At 33.6% G+C, this 17101-nt stretch overlaps 1 protein-coding gene across 1 annotated transcript in view; it reads right to left on the bottom strand.

Moving 5' to 3' along the window:
• LOC145279912 (4-aminobutyrate aminotransferase, mitochondrial-like) overlaps positions 1 to 17101 on the bottom strand; it is a 161401-nt gene that overhangs the window by 53568 nt on the left and 90732 nt on the right. Inside the window, exon 3 of the mRNA XM_080131469.1 lies at positions 7047 to 7164. Coding sequence (XP_079987595.1) covers positions 7047 to 7164 — 118 coding nt within the window. The remainder of the gene's footprint in view (positions 1 to 7046; positions 7165 to 17101) is intronic.

Raw genomic sequence — 17101 nt, 5'->3', positions numbered from 1 at the left:
TATTAAGCTAATGCACTCCATCCATACACCTTGTTTAAGACATCACTGCTGAGCTTGGTTGAAAAACAGCAAAACAAACCGTGTCATGTCAATAATCCAATTAAGATGTCCAACAATTAATCCACGTCTTCCATAGTAACGGCATCATCTTTTCTAAGTGAACAGCATCTGTTCATGCTGATGGGTTCGCTGTTTCTGATGTAACTTCCTTGAGTGAATGTAATTAGATTCAGGAATCTTGTGGATGTTTTAGAGGAAGTAAATACATTCACGAGTCGCAGAATTAACAGCTGATTTTCGGACGAGTAACACGTTAGATGAGAAAATCCCAAATCATTTAAGTCGTTCACTATCGAAAACATCAGCAAGAAAGGTACATAGTTTGCATTATTTCTATTATTTTAACTACTGGTCTCATCTTGGACAGTATTCTTACAATGAGTTGGTCGATGAAACCCGCCACCTTTTTCGAGTATGCATTGCCGAACTCGATAATATTTATTGCCAAACCTGCGAATCTTTCGGAATTTGGAACGAAACCTTTCTTTTATCTAGATTATTTTCGTTTCATCTGCTATGAGCGGGTAGAATTTGAAGTAATTTTAAATTATATTCTTTGTATCATCTTAAATCTTCAATCACTAAAAACTATCACGTAGAACTGATCATAACATAGCACCTTATCCATTGTGCTACGTATCTATGCGGATAATTATATTATAAAATTTATGAATTTTAAATCTATTCTTATATCTACAGGGTTTGAACAAAATAATGGAAACACATTGTGAATTTTGCATCAATTTTAAATCACCTACAAATATTGAAAAAAAAAAAAACCCTAACATGTTGGTTTCATTTTTATTTATTTATGGTAATTGTTGTTTTTTAATTAATTAGGTTTTTTTTCAGACAGTGTATATTAGTAAGTAAAATTAAAATGATAGATCTTTCAAACTTGCAAAGAGGGTAGAATGTTGGTGTTCGGAAGATATTTGCTATTGTAATGAAAGAGGCTGAGATGATGACCGTATCGAGAGGAACTCTCTCGAAGATGATAACAGCCTACGAAAAAGAGAGGAAAACATCATTCTCTGAATAAACTTGTGTGAGAAAGTCGAGGATATGTGAAAGAGATCGTAGAGCCCTCGTAAGGATTGTTAAGAAAGAGCAGAAAAGCATGGCATTCAAAATCACAGCAAATCTTAATCATCTAGATCATCCCGTTTCAATAAAACTGTTCTCCGAGAGATTCACATACACACACACACACACACACACACACACACACACACACACACACACACATATATATATATATATATATATATATATATATATATATATATATATATATATATATATATAGGCTTCTAGCCCAACGTTGCTCAGGTGTTTGGAGGTGTATATTGAGCAAAAAAAAAAAAAAAGTGGTAGTTGGAAGGCAGGCTCGAACCCGTACCATGAAGGAGGAAAAGAACAGGGAAAAACCTGACGTCTTTGCTGTTACGGCCACCGCTAATCTAGAAGTGCCGTAGGTTTTAATTAAGATTAGACAATCGAAAGGAGAGAATGACTTTCAAAAATATCGGCGAAAAAAGCGACCCCTCCCTGTAGAAAAGTGCCCAGTTGAAGGTGAAGATATATTAATGTTTTTAGCCTATTTTAGATATTTATCGTCTGAAAGGTTGACTTCAAAACGATACTGATCTTGTAAAAATCATTTGCCTTTATCGAAAGTTTTAGGCAGACATGCAAACATACATACATACATATATTTATATATTTGTAAGTGAAAATTTTCGACCCAAACCGATTAAAAAGCTTGCCCTAGAGTAGATCCAGGAAGAGACAGAAAAGGATATATATATATATATATATATATATATATATATATATATATATATATATATATATACTTTCAATTTGTCTTTAAATAAGCAGTAATTTGTTGCTACACAGTCATGAGCATATTTCGGTCTTCTAGTAGTTAGTAACTAGAGACCTCTTCAGGCAACAACGCTTATATTAAAAAGCGGAATTCTTAATGAAAAACGAAAATCAACTTTCAGCAAAAGAAGATTAACCCTACCTACTCCATTTCCTAACTAAATAAATGAATAAATAATTAAATAAATAAATCCACACCCAATCAACCTTGTTCTCTGCACAACTGACCCTTTTTTACCAAAAACTTATTTTGCTGAAAGTTGATTTTCGTTTTTCATTAAGAATTCCGCTTTTCAATATAATGTTTATTATTAATATTAATGTTTCTAGTTCTCGGTCAGTAAAGGAGAGAAATGTTTGTCTACTGGGGCAATTTTTTGTCCCAATCTCGGATTTTTTTTCCACATTAAAAACCGACCATGCCTTTAACTCTGTCGTTGTGGGGAAATAAGTAACAAAGAACTACAACGAAAATATTTTAATTAGTGACATGCCTAAGCATACAACGAATTGAAATCAATACAAAGTATAAAGTTTAACGAAAAACTCGATAATTAATAATAGTAAAATTTACCTTAACTACGAAAATTAATGCCGTTCATTAATTTAAGGAGTCGGATAGTTAGGGTGTGTTTATTCTATTTCTTTTGACAAAAACATTATCGGCAAAATTTAAAAAAAAATTATCCCCAGGATTAATAAAATATTTTAATTCACACAATTTCATTTTCTTTTCTTCTTAAAATCAAAACGAAAATTTTTTTTTTTCTAAATTCCGTCGTATTCGTTCGTAATTTAATACAGAAGAAAAAAAGCAGCTGCAGTTTAACTGATGATTTTTCAAGGTCAAGGTTAAGGGTAAAGTAAAAGTCAGTGTTAAATGTGAATTGAGTAACGGACAAAACAAAGAAATCTGCATCTAAAAAGAATCAGTCAGTTATTAAACAACATGGACATGGTAGTTTGGTTTGTTAGATGTTCACAGCCGGAAATGCCTCGCGCTTCTTATGGATGCAATAGAAGAAACAATCTTATGTAAAAAGCGAAAGTTCTTTAAAACTTGGCCACTATACATTGAAATAGAGGGATTAGAAAAATAAATAAAAAAATAAAAGATAGCCTTTTTTCTTTCAGGTGCCCAACCTGTTCGGACCAAATAATTTCCCATTAGAATGCAGCACATCACTACGCAACACATACTTCATAAACTCGTTCTTTCTAACGTAACTTTTATGACAGAAACTGTAGTATGTGGGCAATGGAATACCTTAGTACTAAAAAGCGGGTGAATGTTCTAAACTAGTTGTGCTAGCGTTGAAAAGAAAAAAAAAATATTGACTTGTTTACAAGAAAATCGGAACTAATTTTGGTAACTTGAATTCCGTAATTAAATTATTTTGTGAAACAGGAACTTTTTTTATGTTTCTAAATCTTTTAGATGAGTATTGATAATTTGAATTATTTGGATTATTCCGACTACTGTAATTGTAAAATATATGTAAGTAGTTTTTCTTAGCAGAGAGAATGAAGTGTTTTTTTTTTTAGTGTTTTGAGATCGAATTCTATTATGTTGTCTTCATTAATAAGATAATCTGAGCTGCAAATACGTGTAGACTATTTTTCTGTATTGATTCTATAGTGATAGGAGTAATAAATAAAATCGCTTTTTATGATCATGGCCATATAAAACTTCTACGACATAGATAGTAGTTCAGTCTAATTCAATGGTAATGTTGGATATACGTACAAGATAACTGTTGGGTCAGATAGAGCTGTCTGTTCCCTCCTATACACCATTCAGCACTTTTTTAGACAGAGCCATGGCTGACGCAATAAAAAATATAAAGAAACAGACAACATCGGAGGCAGGACAATTATAACTTATATTTTGCCGACAAAATCGATGGAATTGCAGAGATTGAATAAGAACAAGCTAACCTAGTTGAAAGCATAGGTTATAGTTTGATATTCTACGTAGAAAAGGCGAAGGTGATAACTAATAATGCCAATAGCATAAGCAAGGACATCAAGTTAGCGGCAAAAAGCTCGAAGCTATCAACCGAAGTACCTTAAGTCGGTTGTGACGGATGGTGTATCCAAGTTTGAATCATTGCAAAAATTACGTATACAAGACGTGAGTCATGGACCTTAACTACGGACCTAGCGATTAAAGTATAGACTACAGAGATAAGTTGTTTCCAAAAGATTCTCAACATCTCAGACAAAGACGACATTACAAGTGAGGAAGTGAAGAACGGGCAAACAGTCTGACAATATGGAAATATACTGACCACTGTGAAGAAGAGAACATTAAATGGCATGGCCATGTCACACGATCGTCGGGTCTTGCAGAAACAACGCTGCCAAAAATGTACATGAAGGAAGAAAGGGCAAACAAAGAAAGAGGTGGAAAATCACACCCGAAAATGGACAGGGCTGGGAGTAATACGCTCAAGAATGCTGAACATTAGTGGGAGATGCAGTATGCTAGGTTCCATGCGCTCCAACAGTTATCCAGACTAAGGGACAGATGATGATGATGATGATGATGATGATGATGATGATGATGATGATGATGATGACCCCCAAATTATCTTCTATCCACAAATGGTGATTTAAGGAAGTCACACAATTTTTACAATTTTCAACGACCAAACGTTTGATGCCAAACATCAGCTCAAGTCCCAACCACTAAGTTTAATTTGGTACCAGTTTGAATTACTGAAAAATTACCACAACGATATTAAGAAACCAATTCTGCTATTGATTAACTCCAAACAGCACAAAATTTATATTTATGGAAACAGGAGGCCTCATGTTTTGACAAGCTTCTGGGCTTGACAATTACTCCTGATCTTAAATGGAACACGTACATCATCAAATCTGTTGCCAGGGCCGCTGGAAAAATGGTGGGATCTTTCTATCGATCCAGTAGATATCTCACTGCTGATGTAATTCTCTATCTATATAAGGGCCAGGTACGTCCAAGGATGGAGTACTATTGCCACATCTGGGCAGGATCTGCTAGAAAGAACTTGGCCTGCCTTGATAGAGTTCAAAATAAACTTCGTAGCCTCGTAGGAGATGTCTTTTTTTCTTCCCTGCAACCTCTATCTCACAGAAGAGATGTTGCGAGCTTGTCTCTGATGTATCGTTATTTTCATGGAAAGTGTTCGACTGAGCTTCAGTCTATGGTCCCCCCTCGCCAAACTTTCACAAGAAACACTCATCTAGCTGTAAACACTATCAATAATTCCCCCCACTCTTTATATGTGCCTAAACCTAAACGTAGATTCCATGAACAAAGCTTCTTTCTTAGAATTGCACGCCTGTGGAATTGTCTTCCGTTTTCCTGCTTTCCAGCTGAGTACAATATGGTTGTCTTCAAGTCTAACGTAAATAAGTTCTTGATGAGCCGTTCCATATAAATTAACAAATTTATCGAATTTTCATTACTAATGATTACTATATTGACCAATTTCTACTGTACACTCTTTAACCCTTATCCTTGAGTGGCCTCTTTGCCTTGATGATATGGTGATGTCTGTGTAAAAAAAAAAAACAGATACTGGTGTGATTATTATAGAGCATCCGCAATCAGGACACCCAGAAAAGATTTGATAGGAAATGAATGACGATATAAAAACAACTGATCTATTGAACCTCATAGACAAGGCGATTCCATAGCCAGTTGACTCTTAATAGTCGGGGAGGAAAGTTGAGACAAAGAATTCGGAAAGGTGTATTTAGTTTCTGAAGAAAGTAAGCAGAGGAAAAACGAATGTCGTCAGTTACTGGCTGAGGGAGAAAATAGATATATCAGATTTTTATGGCATGTATTGGCTGTCAGAGAGAACGGCGAGAATTCGACTGAGATTGGTTGGAAGAATCGAAAATACACGAATGACGGAATTAGTTTTAGTCGAGATTTGTAGGTTGAAAGATATGAATTTAGGTCAGATGAAGATACACTAACGACGAGATCCCAACGGCACACTCACACACACTCATAGTCCTGACAAGTTGTTTGTAGATAATTTTTGTGTATGTGTTGACTTTCTTATGATGCATGCATGTTGTGAACTGTTATTTTGTACGGTTGGCTTTCGACTATACTAGAATCTCGAGACGGCCAAGAAAATAAGCAAGATGAAAAAGAACTATGACATGTGCGTTTGGTGTAGTTCGAGTGGTCGGATTAGTTGAACACCGAAAAAAATATTCTATCTTTTTCAAAGACATTCAACCTCTTATATTCAGAAAAATGGAAAACAATTCTGAAAAAAACTACTTTTCTTCTTCCCTACAAAATCCCTTTGCATATTGAATGACTCGTATTATTTTTTTGTAACGAATTTACAAAGAACAGAAAATGATAAAAAGGAAGAAAAAAATGAAAAAAAGCTCTACATAGTACTCTTTTCAGCCTTTACAGAATACAAAATCGACCTTGAAATATAGTGGCGAGTAATCTTTCCTCTTCTCCACAACCCCTTTCCAACATAATAGTCATTGCTAGTCTCTTTATGCTTTATTGCTATTATCACAGAAAGTGCCCAACTGAGCTGACAATCTTTGGTTCCTTTTTGTAAAACATTCAAAGTAAGACCTCATTTTTATGCCACAGCGAAAAAAAATCCCCTTTTCCCTTCATGCGCCGAGCGTCAGGCAGAATTTTCATTTGCAAACTTCATTCCAAAAAACTTCCCGTCTATGGAACACATTACCGTAAGACCACTTCTCTGATGATTACAAGTCGGTTGCCTACAAGTCCGATATTAATAAATCCTTTTTTAAAAACGCCATACAAGTAATAAAATTATATCATGTATCATTTTTTTTACACGGTGGTCTTATCGAGGCCCGGAAGCAACTCAGGGATAAGGGTTATTGCAAGTACATTACGTTAGTGTGGAGATTTGATGAAGTGTTTACTTAAGGAGGCGATTCATTAGGAATTTGTTAACGTTGGACTTGAAGTCTTTATAGTTTTCCTCATTTTTCAGCTGCCAGTAATTTCAGTCTCACTGACCATTATCGTTGAGTGGCTTTTAGCCTTGATAAATGGTGGTTCAATAACAAAATAAATGACTTACCTAAAGGTAAAGAAGCGATTTGCATGTAGAGGTCAAGCAATAGATTTCCATCGGCGTCCGCAATGTAGTTGCCTTGCGATCTGTCATAGTCCGTAAAAAATACGACGGCATCAGAATTCTGTTTAAAGGAAAAGGAACATATTTTATTCTTTACGAAAGTTTCTTCAAAAATACCGAAGATTTCTATGTTGCTTTTACAAAAGTTAATTCAATTCTTTAAAAAATTATTTTTAAAAACTTAATTTTCTTTCGTGCGCGCTCTCAAGAACAAATATGTTTTTTTACCACATGGCGCAGTTAGCTTAAAACAATTTAAAAGGGTATCACGTTTAACTTAAATAAGTTTTATATAAGGTTTATATTAATTTAAAAGGATATCACGTTTAACTTTAATAAGTTTTATATAAGATAATAATAACTTAAATAAGTTTTTAATAAACACGCGGTGTGTTTTTGGTTCAAAATCTCTATGAATGAATAGAAGTTCCTTCGTATGTAATACCGTGGAAAATAATGTAGTATGTGTTCAAATGAATGACCACAGCTAAATGAAGTATTAGTATTGCGTTAATTGAAGAGATGATTACTTTTCCAACTAAAAATATGAAATGTATAGGTAAGTTATGAGTAGGGCTATGACAACAGCATGTTCTTTTCATTGTTTTGACTCGAGTGTGTATCCGTTGATATCATATGCTTTTATCTAGAGTGATGTGGTCCTCAGTTGATTAACTGTGTCTATGTGTGTCGAATATATACTCGAGAGTCAAACCAATGAAAAGGACACGCTGTCGTCATAAACCTAGTTATGAGCAACTATTTGTAAAGGAAACAAGGGTTTTGCTTTGTTTCACAATGTTTACAAACTATGTGCTTTTGCACAATTCTCTATTTTAATATGTATTAGCAATCTCCAGGCAGAATGGTACCATCGGCAGCAGCAACTAGCTTGAAGTATTAGTATTTTTTGTACATAAGATTACAACTGCTTTTCCCAACTGTCATTTATTAGGAAACTTGATGAATATCCCGAATTCATTTTAAAAACATCTTTATTCACGCAATTGTTCTGTCCATTTTAAAACACATATTCCTTCTTGGTAATAAATTCAATATATGTTTTAAAAAGATTTCATAGATGAATTTTTATCTTCCATAAACCAAATAGTTAACTTTAATAATCTTCGTTATGGATGCTTCATGATGAAGACAAATCTCCAAATGAAAACTAGAAAACTAGTTTATCAACTTTTATAATGTCCATGTGTGTATGTGCGCGTGTGCGTGTGCGTGTGTGCGTGTGTATGTGGTATAGAATATCAAAATAACATTTTAGTGTTGTCTGATCTTTTGTAACGCATGTAAGAATAAATATTACGTTCTTATTTTTTTATTGTTTTTAAATAATCGAACACTCTTCCAAGGTTCCATGATCCCGACTCGTCCTCAACTGAAATGAACTGCTCTCGTCTGGAGGAAGCACCCTGCTTTGACAGGTTTCTGAATCTTAACTTCACTCCTGACCTGTAGACTTACATCAGATCCGTTGCCAATGTCGCTAATAAAATGGTTCGATCATTCGACAACTCCAAAATGTATCCCCCGACCCTAATCCCTACCTGTATACGCCCTAAGATTGAGTACTTTTGCCACATTTGAAGAAGAAATGTTATGGTTACCATTTTATGGCTTGACAGAGTACAAAACTGGCTTCGAAATATAGTAGGCGAAGCCCCTTCTCTACCTTTATTTCTCTTTCTCACAGAAGAGACGTAGTGAATTAATTTCTGTTCTATCGATATTTTCATAGCAAGTGCTCAACTGAGCTTCTGTCTATGCCCCCCCCCGCTGATAAAGAGAACATACGCAGCAAACACTCGCCCAGCTACAACAACTGCCAAAAATGTCCCTTATTACCTACATGTGCTTAAAACTACACGCAAGTTCCGTGAAAAACTTTCTTTCTAAAAAACTACCTACCCGTCTGTGGGACACAATACCGCTGGGCTGCTTCCCAACTGACATTTTTAGCCGTTTTTAAGTCTACTGTGAACAAGCTCCTATTAAGCTGTCCTTTTAAATAAACAAAGACTACTTAATTTCCAGCATTACCGATGATCAGTGTTGTTTCACCAACCACCTGACACTCATTAACCATTATTTTTTAGTAGACTTAAGGCTTTGATAACTGGTGAGACTCTTAGTATTATATATATATATATATATATATATATATATATATATATATATATATATATATATATATATATATATATATATATTTAAAGGAGATTAGAACAATAGTCTAAAGAGCTGAGTGTATTTCAATGTAACAGTGAAATTACTAGTTTAATTAAAATACAGGAAAGAGAAAGTGCTCGTTGTAATTTAGATATACAATAAGTTCGATAGGTAAATATCCTAGAGCTAATTCAATATTTGCTCAGTTGGTAGAGTGCTTGCCTTGCATGCAAGAGGCTCGGGTTTCGAATCCTGAGTTCGGATGTGTCTAACTGATGAGCCCAAATGAGGGCGAAACTCGAGTCTTGGACTTCCGGTTCTTTGACTGTCATGGCTCTTGTGAGCTGCGACGTTGTTTGGCTGTGGAATTTATTATATATATATATATATATATATATATATATATATATATATATATATATATATACCTTTCTTGCCTAATGTATATATATATATTTCTTGCCTAATATATATATATATATATATATATATATATATATATATATACCTTTCTTTCTTAATGTATATATATATATATATATATATATATATTTGTATAAGGCAAGAAAGGCATACACACACACACACGCACACACATACAAGTCGATTAAGAAAAAAAACACGAAATGCAAAAAGAACGAAACCCAAAACGCTTTTCGTACAGACGGACTTTTTCAAGGATATATGTCTGTAAAGAGAAATAGATTTTCTTTTTTTGTAGAAAAAAAAAGAAGAAATCCTATTCCTCTTTACAGACGTATATCTTTGAAAAAGTCCCTCTCTACGAAAAGCGTTTTGGGTTTAGTTATTTTTGCATTTCGTGATTTTTTCTTTTTTGTTTTTTTCTTTATCGACTTATTTATTTTATTATATTTCCGAACAGTGTTCACTTTTTTCTTGGGTTTTATTGCACTTCGTGATTTTTTTAATCGACTTATGTATTATTTTTTAACATCTAATTATGGTTCATTTCTTTCTCATTGTTTTAAAATGTTGCTATTCGAATAAAGATTTATATATATATATATATATATATATATATATATATATATATATATATATATATGTATATGACGCGATATTTTGTTCGTTAACGCTGTCTTCATTCCAAAGCAAAGCATAAATAATGCAAAGGTGATAACTCATAGTTTAAATTAACAATATAATACGACTTTTGTTTTATTTCTCCCTTTCCAGGAGGTTAAATACAAGTATGAAAAATCCAACGTACTAGATGTAATGCATTATGATTTACGAACAATGCATAAACAGCCCTGTTGCCACCACACCATAGAAGCACCACAGGCGATTAGTATTTATCTAACTACTACTCAAATAAAAGGTAAAAACTGAAACCTCTTAGGATTCAACAGAGCTATACTTCAACCTGATAGCAAAAAACTAAAAAACTAAAAATAAATAAATAAATAAAAGAAACGCCACCAGACAGAATGTTGAGTACGTATCTTAAACTGGTATAAACGACTCTCAAACTATTTTTCTTTTTCTTTTTTTTAAATTTTCCGTGCTGTCATTTTTTTTTGTTGGAGATGAGGCATCCTGCCAGATACGCCCCCCCCTATTTCAGAGATTAAAACTTTTTATGATTCTAATCGTTCATTTAAGTCTAATTGTTCGAATCTGTCTTGCACAGGTAATTTCAATGGTTCTTATTATTATTGGAATCATTGAGATCTCACTAAGGTTCTAACTTTTTTTATTTCATTTTGTAGATAAAACCTTCGTATTTCATTTTCTTCTCTTTCTCTCTCTCTCTCTCTCTCTCTCTTTCTCTCTCTCCCCTCTCTCTTAATTATGTTTATTCACTCTAAGTTTTAAACAAAATAAAATGACATGACTGTATCCCGGACAACGCGAGGTATATATAGCTTATCTTATATATATCTAGAAAAGTGAGAATGTGTGTGTGTGTGTGTGTGTGTGTGTGTGTGTGAGTGAGAGAGAGAGAGAGTGAAAGAGAGAGAGAGGACACTTCTCAGCCTATATACTCTACGAATGTTGGATGTACAGACTTGAAACAGAGTATTCAAACATGTAGAAAATTTTGAATTGGTTTTCATTCGGCAAAAAGGGCTGCTAAGGGGTAAAAATTGAAAAATTGCTACGTGAGGGTCATCCGATTTTTATCTTTTTGCTAAGTTTCACGAATGCGCACATGAATAGTTCATATTACTTACTACTTAAATAAGTCGTTTGAAAACACCATCTAAAGATCGTGACACGCTAGTCCAGATGTTATCATACTTGACTCTTTGTCATTAGGCTTTGGTTTCGATCTCAGCTCGAGTATTTTTCTTTTTTATTTACAAGAAGTAGCCGATTTAGAAAAATTACATAATATTCACATGCATATGCCTTGGTTTCTTTATCAATTATAATACTTGTATAATATTTATGCGTATTTTACGACCGGGCAATACCGGGCGGCCTTCTAGTTCCTTATATATATATATATATATATATATATATATATATATATATATATATATAAAATGATTCCATTTTTCCCCTATGATTTTGATCTTAATAGGATTAAAAATCAAGACATTTCATGCAAATGTAATATGCACAAACTGCAGCACAATACCTGAGGTGTGTTATAAGCACATTACCTCTCCACTTCCTCGATAATCGTAGATTCATATATTTTTTCTGCTGAGAATTCACTACGAAAATCGGTTAAAATCAATGGAAGTAATAAAATCTTTTCTCTCTAATTAATTCCTCCTACCCCCGTCACCAATTACACCGTTGCGGGATCGTACGAACGCCGGTTTCGGTTTTCTGTACTTCGTAGTTGCTTAAAAAACCTGGAATGCAAATTTACCGTGCCTTTCTGTTCTATGCTTCCTATTGGTTGAAACGCACCACGGAATTAACCGATAGCGACATTTCCACAAACATTAATGCTTATCCCACGCGTACTTTTACGTTGCTAAATTACAATTTTTCCCCAACATTTTTACAATAAAAAAAAGATTCTTTCCATTTCTTTTTATTTTTTATATATAAAATTAACATTTAAAACATCATTTTTATTTATTTCATTTTGTAGTTGCTTAAAAAACTGGAATGGAATTTTTACCTTCCTTTTCATTTTATGCTTTCTACTGGGTGAAACACACAGTGGACTTAACCGGACTTTTCGCTGTGTTTTTTTTTTTTTTTTTTTCGGAACACGTGAATCATTTTTACCCTTATTCTTACTTTTTGTTTTTCCGAGTTTGACGTTTGTTCGCTGTTTTTTTTTTTTTGGTGGGGGGGGGAGGGTCCGATTTTTTAAAGAAGTTTAACATCGTTTTTTTTTAATATTTAAACAGGGTTATTACTGCGCTTATTCTTTAGTTTACCCCCCACCCCCATTGCACACACACACACACACACACACACACACACACACACACACACACACACACACACACACACACACACACACACACACACACCTCCCTACTAGTAATGAATAAAATACATTCTAAGATTTTTTTAAAATTTTATTTGTATTTCTGAGAATTTTCTTTTTAGAATGTTCTGATTTTTCGCTAAAACTAAGAGAACTTGGACAAAAATAATCAAAGAATGACCCCTGTTCACGCGCAAGTAAGGCATTGACGTCACACTAATATTTGCGGTATTAATTGACGTCGCACTAATATTTGTGGTATTAATTGATGTCACACTAATATTTGTGGTATTAATTGACGTCACACTAATATTTGTGGTATTAATTGACGTCACACTAATATTTGTAGTATTGATTGACGTCACACTAATATTTGTGGTATTAATTGACGTCACACTAATATTTGTGGTATTAATTGACGTCACACTAATATTTGTGGTATTAATTGACGACACTATTTGTGGTATTAATTGACGTCACCCTACTATGTTGTATTAATTGACGTCACACTAATATTTGTGGTATATGACGTCACACTAATATTTGTGGTATTAATTGGAGTCACACTAATATTTGTGGTATTATTTGACGTCACTAATATTTGTGGTATTAATTGACGTCACACTATTATGTTGTATTAATTGACGCCACACTAATATTTGTGGTATTAATTGACGTCGCACTAATATTTGTGGTATTAATTGACGTCACACTAATATTTGTGGTATTAATTGACGTCACACTAATATTTGTGGTATTAATTGACGACACACTAATATTTGTGGTATTAATTGACGTCACACTATTATGTTGTATTAATTGACGACACACTAATATTTGTGGTATTAATTGACGTCACACTAATATTTGTAGTATTAATTGACGTCACACTAATATTTGTGGTATTAATTGACGTCACACTAATATTTGTGGTATTAATTGACGTCACATTAATATTTGTGGTATTAATTGACGTCACATTAATATTTGTGGTATTAATTGACGACACTATTTGTGGTATTAATTGACGTCACACTATTATGTTTTATTAATTGACGTCACACTAATATTTGTGGTATTATATGACGTCCAACTAATATTTGTGGTATTAATTGACGCCACACTAATATTTGTGGTATTAATAAAATACTGTTGTTTTTGTTCGATGGCTGTTCATGTTTGTAACGTTTTATTATTTTTATCGACTTAAAACAAAGCATATAGCCACTGAGATGTAAGGGACAACTATGATGGTGTCACATATATAGAGATAACCTAAATAGAAAGGTGATCAACATGGTGTTTGTTCACATTACATTTAAATTGCTGCATGTTTGCACAGAGCATAGAGATTATTTCAAAGACAAGCACCCTTAGAGCAGAAGCTCTTAGAGCAGAAGGTTTTCCAGCATCCACTAAAACGTACGCGTGTTATACGTTTCGTAGCCTTATGGTGGAGGGGTGAGATTTTATTGTTAGTCGGTTGAGTTCAACGGATGCGCTCAATATAAATGTCCCCGACCCACCGGATGAGCAGCAAAACCACACCCTTTACTACACAGATGCCTATATACCGGAAAACTTTCTATTCTAATAGCGTTTTTTTGTTTTTTGTTGTTTGTTTTTAATAGCCGCTTGCCTTTTAGTATGCCCTTCGTGCACCCTATTTCCCCGACAGTATCAATGTACAGAAATTTATATGTAATGTACACTTGATCTCTCTTGCAGTATCCCCTTAGGCGTTAGTGGCAATAAGACTGACTTGAGGTTAAAAATGTACAAAAATCAAATACAGGCGGAAAGCAGTTTTGTAACAGGTTGTTTGAAGATGATGCCTGGGAGTCTGTGTTTGCGCTGATCGTCAATTTTATTATTAACTAGGAAAATGAAAATTATAAATATTCTAAAAATAAAAAAAAAACTATACAATGTGGTTCAGCGTGGAAACAAAAGTTCGCAAGGGTCGTCAGTCAATTTTAGCGAAGCGGGGGAGATAAATGTGGCATTTAATAAAGATAAAATGTCTGCCTTTAATAAAATAATAATATTTAATAAAAAAAAATAAAATGTCTCCACGAAACATTAAATGAAAAATAAGTCATGTTTTTTGTTTTGTATTCTTCAACCCTTGAACTTTAAACAGTTTCTGTTTTCACCCGATATAACCTTAAGCTGTCTTTTCATCTAGTGTTACATCATTGTTTGGACCCAACTCATGAGAAATCGCATCCGATTAGAGTTTTTGACAAGTGACAATCTATGGCAGTTTTAACCACGAAAGCTGACATCGCCATTTTTTTTACGATGGGAAAGGGGGGAGGTTATAGACATCCACGGTCAGACGCCCTGCGAGCAAAAAAGAAATTTAAAAGTACAGATGATATCCAATATTTCTGGCTGGCACATGAATAAAAGCCTAACAGCTGAAAATAAGTTTGGGGACAACAAATTTTCACAAGAGCGGATGCACGTCTCTTATGTCCTCTATTCCTATAATATTATTCTAAATGTGAGTCCATCAACTTTTGCTTTCGCTTGTGTTAAAGTTCATAAGAAAAACAACGCTAAATATATGATAATATCTACTTTAGTTCTGGGATTGAGTTATGTTTGACGATTTCTATTAGACAAATCACGCTTCGTCTCATGAAACAATAATATGAATGTTTGGGGCAATGTATGTTTTATATGCCTTGCTGGACTTTCAAATTCATATATATATATATATATATAATTTATTTATACAACCATTGATGGCTACATATGCGCATACATGTTTATGTAATCACCCGTTATTGGGGAGACTACGTCTCCAGGCCAAGAATTTCACTCGAAAACTCAACTGAAGATACAAAATCATTTTCTTATATCACCTAGAAAAATAGAGTTTTATCTTAGATTAGGGAGAGGGACATAGAGAAGTGTTTCATTTGGAATAAGGGTATTTATATATATAAGTATTGTTCATATATATAATGTATACTTAATTTTATATATTAAGCTATGTGAAGGCTTCAGCATTTTATTCCCGTTAGGAATCATCACGTTAAAATGCATGGGATTGTCTTACCGGGTGTTTTTATATACCCACATCGTGTCTAGTCTAGCTAGCTTACGCATCAAATTCGTTGTTATTCCCTCACACAAGTTAATGTTTTCATTAGCTTATTTCTAGGGTTTCTCTAATTATTTTCTTTAAGGAAATATGACTTCAAGGGTTGTTACGTACTTAAATCTGAAGATTTCATAAAATTATTAATGGAATTACAAGTGGATAAATCTGACTATTTTTGACAGGATTTTCTAAAATAGTTCGATTGGTTAAAATAAACATGCAGAAGGAAAAGTTCCATTTCTAAGTAAAAAAAAAAAGATTCCAAATACAAACGATGATTTGATTAAAAAGCAATCCTCACTTATCGCTTATGTTTATTTTTCTTGTAATGAAAAAGATCAAAATATGTTCGGTCTAATACTAATATAATCGATCATTTGTTTCTAAAATTACTTATCAAATTGCTGATATTTTTCAGCCATTTATCAAGAACCTTAATCAAGGCACACAGATTCATCAACTCAAATATGACAACAGCACTCCAAATATAGTCTGATAGTAGATGCGCAGATATAGAGAATAGCCTCGAGCGTGAGAAAATGTTTAGAACGATAGAGAGAACCGATTTTATGTGATGCAGAAATAGCAACGGATTTAATATATGGACTCCAACAAAGATCTGATGAGAAAGAAAGACCAGAGCAGAGCCATCCATAAGGGTCTCGGGAAGAAAAGGAACACACCTACGATTGAAAGGCAATACCTGAGCTTTAACAAAATTAAACGAAACAAGTAATTTCTACACGAATTCATGACTGAACTCACATCAACTTTTAGATTAACTACATAGAAAGATAGCAAAGAAGCAATATTAGAGTAAAGGGTGGTCATTAGCATAAATGTTTATTTTCTAAATAATATTCTCTGGAAAGTCATTTATATAGAGAAGATACAATTTGGACATATAATAGAGGCGTGAGGAATGCCGGCACTGATAGGAAAAGAAAATGAAGATACTCCATCAAGAGTTACTAATGAGAAAAAACCTAATAATGTCAAAAGTTTCACCAGCAATACCACAAAGTGTATGTAGAAGACAAGGATGCCACACTCTGTCAAGCGCAGTAACCTACTGGATGCGGCTTTTCAATAAGGCAGAGTTGTGACCTCCGATTTTTAGCCTGAATTATCCATAAATCAACAAATCCATTCAGTTACAACAGTTAATAGATCAGCTGTTGAACGAAAATTACGAAAGCCATACTGAACATTACTAAAGAGGCCCAGACTTTCCAGAAAACTTAACAATAGAATAAGGTGCGGTATGGAATGAAT

This window comes from Euprymna scolopes, chromosome 7, assembly GCF_053919585.1.
Source record: "Euprymna scolopes isolate OS-2025 chromosome 7, ASM5391958v1, whole genome shotgun sequence".
NCBI lineage: Eukaryota > Metazoa > Mollusca > Cephalopoda > Sepiida > Sepiolidae > Euprymna > Euprymna scolopes.
The sequence above is the reverse complement of the archived record's forward strand: the minus strand, read 5'-3'. Positions and strand labels throughout refer to the sequence as shown.